This window comes from Eurypyga helias, unplaced genomic scaffold (assembly GCF_000690775.1).
Source record: "Eurypyga helias isolate BGI_N326 unplaced genomic scaffold, ASM69077v1 scaffold13147, whole genome shotgun sequence".
In the NCBI taxonomy this organism is placed as follows: Eukaryota; Metazoa; Chordata; class Aves; order Eurypygiformes; family Eurypygidae; genus Eurypyga; species Eurypyga helias.
Window position 1 is genome coordinate 16466 of NW_010263761.1, and position 16799 is coordinate 33264.

A 16799-nucleotide genomic window follows, 5' to 3' on the forward strand; every position below is an offset into this window, starting at 1 on the left:
CTTCATACCTTGCCTTTTTAGAGACCCTTAGAAAAGGAGTCTCAAATGTACTGCCTGTATAGCATCTCTCAGGGGTGAGGCCCTGCCACGATATCATGCTGCAGACTTTAAATTACAAAACTATGAGAGACGTGGACACTTGACAGTACTTGCCCAAAAGTGGTGAGCAGTTTATGAGACACACCTTAAATAGCTCATGCTGATTTAATTCCCAGCTGTCCCAGAACAGAGCATTTAAGTAAATGCTCTTGACTGTCAAAGCATCCCCGCCATAGGGATCAATTGTTGTTCAATTGCCCTGCAGCAAGAGACGGAAGCAGACCATCCGTGGATCCAAATAACAATTTAAACAGCAGGGACTCCTTAGCCCTCACTCATAATCGCTCTACGATTGTACAGTTATAATTCCCCACACAAGCAAAATCACATGGGCCAGCCGTCTTCAGTCACTTGCCCCAAGTCCAGTTCTTCCATATGACTTTCAGCTGCCTCTCAACTAAGTGAGAACTGGGTCTGATCTGCCTGACCCGAACTCCAGCTCAACTTATGCCCAGCTCCTTTGTTATCACTGCAAGAAACCAGGGCTCCAAACAGTACAAAATTTGTGGGTTTTCCCAAGCTTTGTCACATTACCTGTGTTGAAAATGCTTGAATGTTGACCACCTCGGGATGGGAGAAGAAATGTTGATCACTCATCTTCAAGGAAAACTGCCCTTTCCTAAACAAGTTCCCAACAAGCCAAAATATTGAAAAATACAAATTAATGAAGTGCTCTTGCAGGAGTCAATAATGATAAAAATATTATTATATTCCATAGAAATTATTCGCTTAGTGACAGCAGCTTTAGCTCAAGTTTTTTCAATCATGTTTTTAGAGTATATTTTTCTGAAAATTCACAACAGTCACAACATGTAATAAAATACCTTTAACTATTTAATAATATACCCTCATTTCCCTTTAACTAACGTTATACACATAGGATGGCATCTCCAAGATAATGTGCTGAGTCTAAATGTCAGCCCTTCACTGCTAAAGAAAAATGGCACTTACCTGGCTTCAGAACCTAAGCTCCCACTTTTCAGCATATTTGCTTCCTATTTATTGATAATGCCACCCAACAACCTTGAACATAATAAAGTAGCTGTGTTTCTCAAGACAAGATCCTGATGTTTCATTACGACTACCAGTCAGATAAAAAAAAAAACCAACCATGATACAGAAACACATGCCTTAAGTCTGATGAACATGAGCTAATCCTTGGCATCAGGACACCCTGAAAGTCTTATTGAAAACAATGGATCAAAGAACACCCTAATATATACAGGCAGAAATTTAGAACAACTCCACTCATATCAGTCTACTCCCAAGGCTTTATGGTGATGTAAATCAAGTGTGAAATTTGGCAGGATGACTGGCTTATTGCCTGGTAGCAGGAAAATCTGCTTCCTTGCAACATGCTTACAGTGTGAGCATTGCCAGCTACTAATCACCACTAATTATCCCAGGACACTAACAGGGCTCATATTGCAGACAAAGTAGTAATGGCTGAATGCAGATTATGCTGCAGAGCATAGTGGTGACATCATTTAAGCATCTTCCTGACAGTATCAAGAAACCTTTGTAAAAAACAGATTAATATGCCTGTTTTCAATTTAGGGCAGAGTATCCTGAAGATGAGACAGACTCCTGCACCCCTAAAACACATCAGGTTTGGTAGCTGGATCACTCTGACCTCTTATATCATAAACAGAGAAGTTCTGTATCATCATTTATATTATGGTACAGTATAAATACACTGGTAATCTATTTAACAGCAGTGAGAACTGAGCTTCACTGTAAGAATGCTTCCAAGGAACAAGGAAATACCTGTCCTCAAGATACACCATTTTTTTAAAGGCAAGAGCTCTGAAAAAAGTTTCAACAGTCACCTGGATTTCTCTTCGCTGTGCACAAAACGAACCCTCTTCTCCTTCACATCCTTGCAGCTGAAGCGGTCACCTTTGCTCAGCTGCACCTCCTTCCCGTTTCTCACCATCACTAGCCTGCCGTTGGAGGGAGTGCTGTCGATATGGAAAAAGAGCTGTCCCGTGTCACCATCCAGATCACACACACCCAGTAAGGAGAGGTCTAGGGGCTTCACCCCTCCAATTCCTACTGTGAGGGTACTGTTCACATGGAAGCTCGTGGAATACTTGCTGGCTGAAAAGAAAGAAGGGAAAAGTATTACTGAATGAATTCCAGCCACGTGTTAGCATCTTGCGTGTCACTACCATCTTTTGGATAACAGACCAGCCCCTTATAATGCCCTGTTCATGGAAGATCCAGGTGGACAACCACCACCTCAAGTCACTTCCCATCTTGAGCTCCCCACCACAAAACTCAAAACCAACATACACTGACCTGGCCTGCAGATGGACTAGTGAATCTTCATTTAGATAAAGAAAAGATAAGTAAGAACCATGGTTGACTTAGTAAGGGATTTAGCTCAAGATGTTTTTGTTTTATATTGACGATACATGATGCTGTGATTGGGAAGACATGTCTCACATAACTTCACTTAAAAAACCATGTACACGCACATTTTATGAAACAAAAAAGTTGGAAAAAAATAGCTGCCAACTTTCAACAGTCAACATGAAACCGCACAAAAGTGAATTCCAAAAATGCCACTATGATGCTGCGATTGGGAAGACATGTCCCTGTTCCTAACCAGGTAACTTCACTTAAAAAACCATGTACACGCACATTTTATGAAACAAAAAAGTTGGAAAAAAATAGCTGCCAACTTTCAACAGTCAACATGAAACCGCACAAAAGTGAATTCCAAAAATGCCACTGAATGAACACTACTTCTGGCCTTAAAATCTGCTGGAAGCCTGCCAGCTCGGTTGCTTTATGAGAGACACTCACCTTCTTCACACTCTCTGGTCCGCATATTGCCATAGAAACCCTGGCCACAGGCAGAAACACAAACTTTATTCTTCAGAAACATGGTGCTATCGCAGAGGTGACACAGGCTGTCGCTGTCACACTCCAAGCATCCGGGAGGACAAGCTGAATCAGATGGAAAGCACAACCCCGTTGAGACATTGCACAAACAATGCAGGTACTGGTACACACAGCTGTCCCGGGGGTCAGCTATTTGTGTCTTACCTACCTGACAAAAATAATCAAAAAGAACGGGCAAAGAGTTGATATAAAAGAGTTAGGAAGATCGTTCCTCGTTTGACATCTGTTTCCCACTGACAACAGAGAAGCTGAGAGAATCTTCCAAATGGAAGAAACATGTTTTTAAGTAACTGTTACACCAATTTGAAAAAAATACTCCAAACGTACATTCAAGTCCTACACAGCTTGTTAACCCACACATATAACTGAAACCTTTCTAAAAATGTGGATTTAATACCAGGTTTTTTTATGTACAGTGCGTACACACACACACACCAGCAGCCATCTACACTACATCTCATTCCTCCTGCATTAGGCACATCTAAATGCAGATACAGCCTGTTAACTAATTCTCAAGTTGGCTGCATCATCGCAACAGCAGGTTTAACAGAGCATCCAAGCGCTTCCTCATCACCCCAGCCTTGGGGAGAAAAAGCATTGTACAGAACAGACTACAACCCTGGTCCCTCTCCACATCACCCTCACTTTGCTTACCTCTGCACTTTCGATGTGTGCGGTCTGCATAATACCACTTCCCACATTTGTGAACGCAGCGAGCGTCCAAGAGATAAAACGGGGCTTCGCAAAGGCTGCACTCATCTGGCTGGCGACACTGAAGGCAGTGTTCATCACACCCTAAAAGTTGTAGGTAAAGAGTTCAGCTCAACACCGCTTTCAAGTGCTTCCTGCACCGTGCTGTAACACCCGCAGGAACTGCAGCTCTATCACATGTGTGTGCTGGAGGGCAGCGAGAAGCCGAGGCCAGAGCGTGCCTTCTGAATGCAAGACGTGCACAAATTGGAGACAGGCAGGGAAACATGTTGGCAGCAGTGATTAGAAGCAATACTCGATAAGAACTCACTCTGGCATGTGTCTGATTCCTTGTAGAAAGCCGCAGGGCACTGTTCCACACAAGCTCCTTCATGGAGAATGTAGCCCTCCATACACTGCAGGCAGTCAGTCCGCTGGGAACCTTTACAAGCGTTACAGCTCCAGTCACACTCTGGAAGTAACAAAAAGTCAATCCAAGGCAGCCCCTTCTGGGGTGCCCACCCTGTAACAAGTGCTTAGCACCTGGGGTCTACAAGCCATGCGAATATAAGCCCTAGGAGCAAAGGGCACAGTAAAAATTGTTACAGAGACACTAAAAAAAAAAAAAAAAAGAAAGCATGATTTGTACTGAGTGACTTGAGTTACAACTCAAGATACAGGGTTTTTCTTCCCCTATTGGACTTAATTGTTAACTGTATAAAATTTGGGCAGGCTTGGCTCTTGTTCAGCATTCCGACCTGTAACACTGGCACAGTTTTGCCACCCACGAGGCTTCACTTTATCCCATAAGTAGCAATGCTCCTTTTCTGCCAATGCCGAGTTTGTTGCTCATAGCAACTATCCATCCCACTTCATCAGTCTCGTGCTTTCAAATGACTCTGACCAAAAGAAAATGAAATCGTTGTCTCTCACAGTCCAAATGCCCCTCTGGAAAGTCCAGTGGCCAGAAACACACTGGCTCCAGCTGGGATCAGATCTGCCTTCAGAGTCCCAGCCATGTCCATATGCCCAAGGACTATTCAGGCTGCCAACACTACTGTTTGTTTCTTGATGGCACTTAGAGGGTGTGTATCAGCAATTAATGACAGATACACTCGGCTGATGAGGCAAGAGCAAGAGGGGAAAAAACAAGAACTCATTGAGATGAGCTGAACTACTCCAGTCCAAGCAGCATATCCAGGACAAAGCCAGGAGTCCTGACTCATTCCACCACCCTAAACACCAGACAATGTCATCTCTCAGCGTTACGGGGACATGTGCTACTCAGCTAGGCTAGGCTCAGGTACTGAGAGCGCCAGCTAGACATGAACACTGCAATCAAGTCATTTGTATTATATCCTGGTCTTCACAGTAGCTGCCATAAAGCCATATCATCCTCACTTATTTCCATTACGGAGCACTCTCCTTGGGACTTCTGGAAATCTTTCAAGTCATGTGTCTTTTAAATCACTCCAAACTGTTGTTTCTGCAGTCATCCAGTGATGCAGTATTTAATAAGACAGAGAGAAGCAGGTAAGTACACAAGGCCCTATAAGCACTCTAAAAAGGATTTAGCTTGGTAAGCTCACTCGTTATTCAGCTGACCCATGACTAAATGAATCTCTGGACCTGACCCTTGAAAAGTTTGCTGGCTCACTTACTAAATCATTTACAAGAGAAGGATTTGCAACAATCTTATTTCAGTGAACGGCTGAAGTATGCGACAGCAGACTGCCAAAAAAGAGAAAAAGCTGTAAAAGCCTTGCAAGTGGTCAGTCACTGAACAACTCCCCCCCATACACACTTTTTAAAGCAGGGCCCCTGCACAGATCCTGCTGCAGTGAAACACATTCTCAGTCAAGGCACTTGTGCATTTTTTTTATTTTTTTCTTTAAACCAGCAACGTATTTTTCACCTCTGCATGTCCTGCTGGCAATATCCAGGTAATACTGTGGAGCGCAGCTCTCGTACTGGCATTCTCCAAACAGCAGGACCTTGGCTGGATCTCTGCAAGATGTACAGCCCGCGGCTGATTCACAGCTCAGGCACTGGCTGTTGCAAGCTGTGGAAAGACAAAGAAAATAACTGTAATTACTGAGGCACCAGTCAACTGTACAAGTAAAAATGGTACTATCCCGTAGCCATGCTACTCCTTGTGTCCTCTTTGAGACACACCTGTGGAGACTTCAGAGCTTTTGCTTCTTATGTTCCTTTTCATAGCTTCCAAAATGTAAAAAGCCTCCTTCCATTTGGAACAGACAATGTCTCTTCACAGTGGTTCTTACTCTCCTCTGGACAGGCCAGGGTAAAACACTGATCGTGAATGCAAATCTCCAAATAAGAGCTTTCCCTGTCTCCATTTTAATGATTCTCTTTAAAAAGTCTGCGTTTCATTTCTGACTTAACTCGTAATGCACAAATTAGGAGACCATAACAGACTGCTGCAGCCCAGTTAGTAACCCCAAGCCAGTTAGCAAACCTTGGTGGGACCAAAGGCCCATTTAATTTCACTTAACGTTTCCACCTTTTTCTTTGCACACAGTGTGAAATTTTGGAGCTGTAGGGAGCAAATAAAAGTGCCAGGAAAAAGTAATTCATGCATTTACTAATCTAGGATCAAAGTCTAGAGGTTCAGAATATTTCCACTCACCTCTTTGATGTCCAGGGTCTAAACTTCTCAGGAAGCTGTACTAACAGCCAAATGTACTCAGTGCTGATGTCAGAGCCCCTAGCTAATTCACAGCAGATTTACTAGCCATGTGCTAGGAAAAAAATAAAGAAATGTTTCCTAGCCCCTCCCCCATGCACTGAAAAGCTTGCTCTGTTTCTGGTGAGACAAAACTTTACAACAATAATATGCAGAAAGCTCATGGAGGTTCACATGTCTGTTTTATACACACAACTGCAACTGCCCTGCGACAAAGTAGAGTGATGGGGTACGCAAAAGGGACTGCTAAATTCCTGGTCAGCTACCCCCAGGTGTTGCTGCATCCATACAGAGGCAAAATCTTTGCCCAAACTCAATCCTGTACTTAAAATAAATCAGAAAAATGCTCTGAGGACATAGCCCCAAGTGTTCAAAGAATAAAGCATAGCTGGCCGTCTTTAATGGATGAACAAACAAAGGAACCAGGTTTTAGCTACAATTAAGGTGCTTAATACTGACACTTTACTTGCAGTAACATGTCAGGTGATATGCTAATTGTGGAATCCTAATTTAGTGATATGCTAATTGTGGAAATCCACTTCAATTCGCTTTTAATTCAAGACAGAGGTGTATAACCACAAAACCTCAAACATACTGAAGCAAAAGTGAAAATACTTGCGTTGCTCTCACTGAAGTAAGAACCCAGGGCCCTTCAAAATAGTTACTTCTTTTACTTCATCTAAAAAATGTCACAGAAGGTCTGTATCTTATTGAGGTACAAAGAAATTTCTAACAAAATGTTACCTGAAGAGTCTAGTAGCTGGTTTTAGGTGTCCTGGTGCCAGTCTGATTTCACTTCCTTAACAATACTACATGGAATAATTATTTGTAAGTGCTATGAAAAGCCAGCTATTAAAAGTCTGTAAAACATTCCACATGAGGTCTAAATCTATAGAAATCAGGTTACCCACAGAGGTGTGCCAGAACAGTAAGCAAAAACTGTATTTGAAAGCAATCCTGCCCGATTGTTTTATCAGCATGACTCCATATCTGCATTTTTAAACCCACGGAGAACTTGTTAAGCTTTGCACTGTTCCTTGGCCAGCATGTCATGGAGTTTAAAAATATCTCCGTGAGTCCATACATGCACTCAGCATCTCTCTGAACTTCATTCCAAACCTGAGTTCCTCAAAAGTGCAATGCGACTAAAATAAACGTTGAAGAGAGACCAAATTTTCTCAGCCTAACAGCCAAGCTCCATTTAAACAGTTTTCATTACCTCTAAGTGGTAGTTTTCCAGCAGCCTGGGACAGTTTACATCTACATGGCTTATCAGCAGTACTTCACGTGAAAAGGCACAAGTGACACTTGGAATGACAAAAATCCAATACACCAACACACTTTGCCTTAAGCCTCCTGCCACAAGGATTACATACACTTCTTCAAAAGCCATTTGCAAGGAGATTAGAAAAGTTTCATTGTAGTTGAATTTCCTTGCAAAAATCTATTTGCATTTGAACTATTGAACCAAATTCAGGAAGGGTACAGTACAGTCCTTAGGAACATTTCACTTCTACCACCACGTCCTGAGGGAGGAGCTATCAATAGGCAAGTTTTCATTACAAAAGGGCATTTTAATTAGGAAGGGAGGTAGTCTGGTGTCGCTAGCAAGAAGTGAATCCATACTCCAGGACAGAAGAGTGAATATTTTGTAGTGCTTGTAGGAAACTAGCCAGGACAGTGAGAATCCCATGATTGCTTTTTTTTTAATTTGTGTTTTTTATTACTTTCCTTATTTCATTATGATTGAATAGCCTTTTTTTTACTATCAACAGAAGAATGGTACAAAGTCTTTCACCTATTTCCTTGAACTTATGCAAGGTGTCTCCATTTCTGCTGATAAAATGGAAATAATAGTTTCAGGAGAACCATATATTTCAACAAAAGGCAGGTAAAGCTGACAACCATATCAGCTTCTTCCTATAGGACTTCATCAGTCAAGAGATTGGGTCTAGATAGGATGACACTGATACCCTATACTGAGTGCAGTGCAACAGAGTTATTTTATCATAAATCAGGATAATTTAAATCAGGGTAATGCAGGACTTAACAAATCTGAGTGTTCAAGTTCACTGCAACTAAACCACTTAAGCACTCACTCATTTTTAGGTGTGTGTATCATAGCGGCTCAGTTCAAGCAGGGTTTTTTCATATTTTTTATGTCTCTGGACCGTATAATTTGGCGCTTTGGAACATCAAGCCAAATAATTATGTAAGGAATAACCCAAATGATGTCAGAGCCAAAGTGAACATAGAATAGTAAAGGAAAAGAGAAGCTCTGAGTGATTTGCAAGGGATAACAGCAGTAGGATAAAATATTACTGGACTTAACACCAGACCAATTACATCAGATCATTAGGAGGTAAGAATATCACAGCTCAAGTCGGTCGGGGCTGTGCCTACAAAGCTGTACCTTGCTTCTACTGAGGCTTCACAAGGGGAAAAAAGTAGCATAAATGCTGCAGTCTTAATACAGCTTCCATGGGAAGTGCTGGCAGGTGGCACAGCAGGGAGGGGCTGTGCCTTAGTAAGAATTGATTAAAACTGGTCTACACTTGTCAAGTCTTCAGAAACCATCAGAATCCACCAGTACTTTTGGCCACTTCTCCATGTACCACCTAAATAACTTAACAAAGAAGCCTACACAAACTCTCCTGCAGATTTTTACTGAGACACCCAAAACCTCTGTCTTTCAAGTCGATAACAAAACTGCAACAATGCTCACGTTTAAACCATACCGTAGGGTCTGTTCCTAAGGCAGCTGATCACCTCTGTTGCCTGACATCGAATTTTTAGGCACTTGAAATCTTTCTTTTCCTGGCAAAAGGAACAGTAAGGGAAGGAACAAGAAAAGACATGTGGGTGAATACCCTGTGGAAAGGAGGGACGGCTTGGAGAGAGACACTCACGTTTGCAGGTCTGCCTGTCATCCCTGTAGTATCCCGGGGCACAAATCGGCACACACATGCTGGTGTGGGAGAGAACCAGGCTGGTGTTGCAGGAAGAGCAGGAAAAAGGACCCCTGCCAGTGCAGGTTTTACATGAGCGGTGACACCCTGCAGGGACAGCAAGAACAAGTGTTTCTGTTTAAGGAAAAGTAGATCTTCGAGCAAGTTTCAAAAGCTTCACAGATTCAGAGTGGTGGGGGTTGGAAGGGACTCTAGAGATCATCTAGTCCAAGCCCCCTCGTGGGTCCATCCCATCAGGGCCTATGGATCTGTGTTTCAGCAGAAGCACTCCCAGAGACTATGCATGGTGATACCGAGTTCCTACTAACTCTAAGCACAGCGCTCAGGAGCAGAAGCACAATCAACCCACCTTATGACAGACAGGTTGAATGGCTTTGTTTGTGCTCTCTGTGCCACGCACGCTAGCCCTCACCCCTCCTCTCCTTTCTCCATCTTTTTACCCATTCCTCTTCCCTCCAACCTTCCCCTCTGAAGAACAACCCTACAGGATCTGGCCAAGACCTGTCTATCAGAGAAGAGTGAAAAAAAGGCAAGCGTGCTTTCCCTCCCATGCTTTCTCTCAACTACTTTTAGGTCAGATCCTCCTGAGCCTGACGTGCTTTGTCTGTATAGGAACCATCTAGTGCTATTCTCACAGCTCCACACCTCTCTGAAGATTTACATCCATCCCTTTGGCAGGAGTGCATGGTTGTTACCTCCTCCAAGAAGCAACACTGACAGAGAACAGCCATTCTCTATGCGCTCTCTCTCCATTTCACTCATGACTTTGTAGGCCTCCATCATATTTCCTCCCTCCTAAGGACTCGGGTTTTTCAGGTTGAAGCACTGTGGTCTACGCAGTTGCTTACAGTACAGAAACCCTTCATTCCTCACATCCAGCCCTGCTGCCTTCCCCTTCTGAGCGGGGCAGAACTTTTCATAGCACACAGCTCCTTTAGACAGCAGCAGAATGAATTCTTCCATTCCTTTTTCCTTTTCTACTAGTGCCTAACATTTGATTTGCTTTTTCAACGTTGCTGAACACTGGGATGCCATTTTCACAGGCTGATTGATCTTTACTTCAAGATCACAGCAAGGATGCCATCATTCTGCATGTGAGGTTAGAACCAGGTATCCCTGTGTGCATCATTACATCTGCCTCTACCAAACTTCCATCCCTTGCTTTACTGCCCAGACACTCGGATCCTTCTGTAATAGCCAGCAATCCCACTGACTGCCTCGAGTAAGGGAGGACATTACTGTATTTTTCTTTCCCTGCACCTTTGAAGAGATATTATGCCACCCCTTGTTTTCTTCCCCCATTTCCTTTCCATCCCTTTGTCTCATACTTCTTGTGCTTCTAGTCTGATTGAAGACATATTTAAAATACCACAGTGGATGAGGCCAATGCATCCTATTAATTTCTCCAAAGGGGGCACACACTCACAAAATTTTTAGTGTTTTGTTTCTTGATAGGCCTTTACCTAGAGATTGATGCCATCATTACACCTATCACGACAAATTAACCAGGAGTGAAAGTGGGCAAAGAAATCAGAGAAGCGACTGCATTATGCTGTGCTGGAGATCTTTAAAGCTAGCACAAATTGTACTATGAGCTCTGACACAGTCTGAATAATGCAAAACTTCTTTCAAATGAAACCTTTATACCAAAGGGAAGGAATGTTATCCTTAGGCTTAAATTTCCAGGAAGGCAAAATATTTCTGTCAGAGTTTTTTCCAATTAAATGACACAGAGTATATTTCATACGTCTCTGAAATTTCATTTGTCAAAAACAGGTAAATAAGCACACACCTCCTGGAGTGCTTGAGAGAAGCTTTGAAACATTAACCATCAGCGTCAGACTGGATTAGGAAATGCCACTTCCTGCAAAGGGAGCATCTCCATCTTAGTTCTAATGTGCAGAATTTCTTCTCTATTTCTTTTTCATAAAATAAAAGGCAATACCTTTGCTCAGCGTAAGACACACTGGGCTTTAACAGGTCTCTGCTGGCCACATAACAAGAAAAGCAACCTACTTCCTTCTAAGAGTCCAAGAAATGTAAAGCAGCTCAGGTAACGGGATAGGTGAAGGCATGGAAGGCTAGAGAATAGAATGTGCTATCAGTGCAGCTTCACCCACGCAGCTGTAGCACTGCATCTATCATGCCAGCTTAAAAGGCCGAATGAAATTGGCTTTTTGTTTTAGAACCTGCTACGACTGATCACCATTTGGACCACTGCTGTAGCAAGACAAGTCTCAATGAGAGACCTTAGCTAGGATGATGTTCCATCTCAGGTTGCAAAACGTCCTGAGAAGTTGCTACCAGCAAGAGCTCTGCCTTCTGTGAGCAGAAGTTGCATAGCCCCTCAAAGCACACATCTACAAAATATTGCCAAATGTCAGCATCCCAGAACTGTGCGGGTCCCACAAAAACTGGAGACTTGGGGATGGGCACATGAAAAGTCTCTGTTTGAAGTTATCCTTTATTGTGCTTAAGCAGCACAGCTCTTCCTAGGAGCGATCTCGGGGTAGCTACTCTACATAGCGTACTGCCATCCTATTCTCTGTGCCACCGTCTTTGACAGATGGGATTTACCAGAGAGAAAGAGAAAATCCCACCTTCACCTCCTCCTCACAAGCACACTGCTGTCTGGTACTCATTACATCTATTAATTGTATTGTAACACCGGGTTAGGTCCCACTAGCCTCAGCTTGTGCTCAGGAGAGAACAGCAATGTCTGTCCCAAAGAGCTCACAGTCTGAAACCAGGCACAGGTTAACAGCAACAAGGAAAGAGCGCTAAGGCCTCCCCCAGCTCCCAGTGCAGTGTCCTGCCAGCTGCACAAAGCTTCTCTAAATAGGAACTATTTCATGGAATGTCTCACAAGGATCCAGGCGGTCCATTGCAGCTTCTGGAGGACTGTAGGGACTACTCACTTTTGCAAGCACCATTCTCCGCATAGTATCCCACCGGACAGTCAGGAATGCAGTGATCCCCCAGGAGCAAGTGACGGGCGTTCTGGCACTTCAGACAGATGCTGCCGGTGTCCCGCAGGTTGGCCACACACTGACGGCACAAAGGGTGGCAGTCTAAAGGAAGGGGAGAATAACGGATACTGTGATCACAGATGGACAAAACAGAACTGCTAAGGGGAAACAGACTGCTGAGAACTCAAGGAAGACATTAGGGACATAACTTTCAGAGCCCCTTTCTGCTATCTGATGCACAACAGCTGGGATCAGGTGCCAAATACTGCACTTCCAGACGTCTGCAAGAGAGATGACCAGAAATCACCGGATTCAAGGAGCATTCCTTCCCTCTTGCCCTCATCCCCATCTTGTGCTCTTCCTGAGCACCACAATGTTTTCACTTTTCCTCAGGACCCCGCTCTCCGCATCTCTCCTGCCCTACTCCAGCATCCTCTTTCCCATCCTTAAGTGAGCTTGGGAAAGCTTTGTACAAAGCCAGTTCAAAGCTCTTCGCTTTCCCCAAAGACTTCTCTGATTTTAGGTGCTTCTGCCTACAGGTTTACCTTTAACAAAATATGCTGGCAGCCATAGGCATTCCCCTCCCTCTACTCCCCCCATTGAAAAATGAAGAGCACAACCTGTACAGCTCTATGGCCTCCTCCCATAGTATTTGCTGTTCAGATTTTCCCACACAAATGAGACATCCATACCCCAAAGAGGCCACTGCAGACCTCAAAGCCAAGCCAAGAGCAGCATTTAGAGCTGCATGAGAGTGCCTCAATACCTTCTCCTTTTTTCCTTTTTCCCTAGCAGCACGCAAGCTTGTGCCTCCTGACCTCTGCCTGAACTTAGGTGCTTCAAAAGGTTTTACAACAAGCCTTTTGTATGCACAACAGTGCAGTGTAAGGCAACCTGGAAGCCAAATTAATCCTCATTATGGTAATTCAGAAAAGTATAAAGGAAATGACAACTGTCTTGAAAGAAAAGTAATAATGAGGCTTGATTTCAGTACCTGGCCTCTTGTCAGACTCCTATCGAAGGTTCAACTTTTCTGTCCTTTGTCTCTCATGACAGCATTACTAAAGATTGTCAGGCAATCTAATTTTACAAGGTGAAGACAGGCTCACACGTAAGCGTGGTGGAATTGTGCATCCATACCTGCAAGAATGTGACAGCGACTGAAGTCTAACCCTAACGGTACACAGAGATGATTCCTACCAAAGCACAGATGCAGCTCAGGAATGAATGCAATTCTGACTGCATCCAGGGAGTCAAGGTCCTTAAAGCAGATGCCTCTTTTGCCTCCTGACTTTACAGGGTATATAATCTATCTAGTTTCTGCTCCACACTCCCAACCTTGCAAATGGGAAATTAACAGCCACAGGAAAGGTAAAGATGAGCAAGAAGGAATATTATGCTTAAGATAATGACCCTGTAGGTTCTCAATCCAACAGTATCAGGACAGTGAAAAGCAAAGCAGCACATAAGGTGATGCTCCCAAACTCAGTGACAAACCTCAAAACCTCCTTAGAGGGGTCACAGCTTACAGGGGTTATTGTACTGACAGGAGGAGAACTCAATACCCAAGGTATCATCCCATGAAACCTCACAGCCAGAGATCCCAAAGCTGTGCTGACATTACAGTGGAAAGACCTGACATCTATTGGAGCCTCACTGAAGCCAGGAAGGATCACACACAGCTCACCTTAGACAACAAGGACTAAAATACCATCCAAAAGGCCCTGAGAACTATACTCAATTTGTATGTACAGGGCTGGAGGCGGGGTGAAGAGTTTCATGCACTTATATTCAACATAATTAACATAAACACGATTAGTCTCTCATGTTTCCACGTTTACCTGGCAATATGTCTATTCCCCTTATTGTCAAAATAATACTCCTCCAGTTTAATCTCTTGCCTGAGCCAAAGGTCTCTAACAGAGTTTGGCTAGATGCAGTAACTAACCAAACCCAGCAACAGTGACCAAGAAAAAGAGAGACACCTGTGCATGGTCAATAGGTTCCATAAACAGAGCACAAAAATGAGACAGAGAAAACTAAGGATGCCCAAATAACCAGTATCTACTGTAAATAACTAGACAAACTAACATTTAAAAAGCTAAGTATCTAAGACAGTAGGTGCCATTGCAGTACAGTTTTCTCTTTACAGCCTCTATGTTTGCTATTGAAAGAGTAGTTTTTCTCAGCTGCTGTTTTAGGATAAATCAGCCCCAGCACTCTCTTGTTCCTTTGCAAGCCTGGAGATCAAAGAGCACACAACACCAAACAAAATACCAGAACTGATGCTCATGGAGAATTTGAGGGACATTGGGGATCTAGTGAGAGAGTAAAGGAAGAACTGAAGTGCTTTATTTTGGAAAAGATTATTTAAATTTTTCACAGCAGGCTCCCTTTGAAGCAAGGACTTACAGAAGCGAGTGTTTTCTCTATGCTTCTCAATAGTATCTCACAGCCCTATTTTCCTGCTCCTGCCTTCTCCCTGTCAATCCTCACTCCAGCTCAGCTAGCAGGCAAGGTATTGCCTGCAGGCTTTGGGCTTTCAGAGCCTTCATATCCCATGTTTGTTGCAGGTCAGTGCAACACAGTTACGTAATTCCTTTAGACTTCTTCCAGTATCCAAACTGGACTCTTCACAGCAGCGTGTCACTACCTTGCTCGTAGTCCCAATGACTCCTTACTCCCTTTTTTGAGATGATTGACTTGCTTCCCACTGTCCAAACAAAACTTTTTCCTGCTACCCTTTCAACTGGCTCCAATTTCCTCGTCCATTCACCTTTATGCAAAAAAAAAAAAACCAAACCCACCTTACCCATCACTGATTTTCCTACAAAGCAACTTTCATTGTAAAGTTTAACATAATTTCGTACGCAGTTTTCCATTTCCAGAGGTACTTTACTTCCACGTCCTCTTCAGCTCCCTCTTAGCACGCAAAGAAAACAGTGCCCTTCCTACATGGAAAGTATCCATTATACACTGTTCCCTTGCCTGTCAGGACAGGCTGTTTGCGGAGACAAAATTCCCTCTGAAGTGTTTGTGAACGCTCATAAAGGAAAGCGGAGACGTTTCTACCCCTCGGTTCCACTACCTGCTAAGCGATCAACCACTTGTGCTGTTTAACTATGCCTCCCCTCCTAAGGGCTCTTTCGAAAAGAGCTCCTGATGCAAGTTTTGTACTGTGAGGTAAGGTATGAGGTTTACAAGAGAGTACCATTTTAAATCAGTACTTAAACCACCATGCCATTAATGGGCACATCAGCATGCAAACGTGCTCCAGCACCTCATGGTAAATCCAGAAAGAAAATCAGTACGGTTGATTTGGAAGGAAACCCAGCACTGACCAGGATTTTTGGTTTGATTTGGTTGTTGGAAGGGTATCTTTTCCTCTCTTTAAAAGAGCTAAAAGGGAATCTGTCACACAAACAAGTGAGGTAAAGTGCAGCCACGTTTGCAGGGATCTGCCTGCATCTTCCGAAAAGGGTGGGAGCTTCTCTGGGCAGTGTAAGGTGGGAAATCCAGCTGGATGGTGCCTGGTGCAAATAAGCCCACACCAAAGCAGGGAAATGATTTTCCATTTCCCTCCACTGGCAGCTCAGCTGTTAATTTCTGTAGGAGGTTGCATGCCAGTGACTAAGCGGAGCTAAGCCCCCAGTTTCCCTCTTGCTCAGCTCAGCGAAACGCCAGCTCTTTGTGATGATATCAGTGTCTCTCTAAGAGTAAGGCAACAGCTCATTAATTTTACAAGGAGCTGAACGTATTTCTTGTTGTCAGTGTCCCTTCTGGAATTTTAAGAGCGAGGCAGAAAGGCTTGTTACAGGCATCCTCCTGCGCGAGCTCTTCTGGTTTATCTCTGAACATTTCCGCAACTGCCTAAGATCATGGGGGAGCGGGAGTTCCCTTTCAAGGAAGATGCCGCTGGAAGTTAAGATAGGACCTTGAGGGATACTGTATTGGTGGGTGTTTTGAATTTCATTTCACGGCAGCTTCCCTTCCTACTCATTCTGGTAGGTGCCCTTGGCATCCTTCCATGCCTTTAGCTGAGCACCCAGTAGAGCTCAGTCAGGGAACTCCTGGCTGCGGCCACTCCACAGTCCCTCTGCGTTTTTCTAATTGCCCTTCCACCAAGTCAGGGAAAGATGAGGGCGGAAGCCCCAAGGCAGGCATATGATTTATTCAAATCAGAAAAGTAAGGACAGGAGTTTATGAGCAGAACACTTTTAGCAACGGTGCTATTTTTCAGACTGGTGACTGCAATGTTTCCTGAAGCTGAGGTTGTCTTGGCTAAGAGGGAGAGAGAAATCAAAGAGCATTTTCAAACTGGGAAAACAAAAACCACAGAAGCCTTGAGACTCAATAAGGGACTGCTAAAGCCACAGACACATTCCTGTACATACACTTCAGCTATAAAATAAAATTTATCAATTGTGCACTCTCAGATTGGCACAAATTCAGCGT

General features: G+C 43.6%; 1 protein-coding gene across 1 annotated transcript in view; it reads right to left on the minus strand.

Moving 5' to 3' along the window:
* Positions 1 to 16799, minus strand: part of LOC104512977 (extracellular matrix protein FRAS1-like) — a gene marked incomplete at both ends in the record, with an annotated part of 42686 nt that overhangs the window by 14283 nt on the left and 11604 nt on the right. Inside the window, 8 exons of the mRNA XM_010156184.1 lie at positions 634 to 718; positions 1929 to 2199; positions 2911 to 3054; positions 3664 to 3804; positions 4031 to 4171; positions 5615 to 5761; positions 9316 to 9462; positions 12294 to 12446. Of these exons, the coding sequence (XP_010154486.1) occupies positions 634 to 718; positions 1929 to 2199; positions 2911 to 3054; positions 3664 to 3804; positions 4031 to 4171; positions 5615 to 5761; positions 9316 to 9462; positions 12294 to 12446 (1229 nt within the window). The remainder of the gene's footprint in view (positions 1 to 633; positions 719 to 1928; positions 2200 to 2910; positions 3055 to 3663; positions 3805 to 4030; positions 4172 to 5614; positions 5762 to 9315; positions 9463 to 12293; positions 12447 to 16799) is intronic.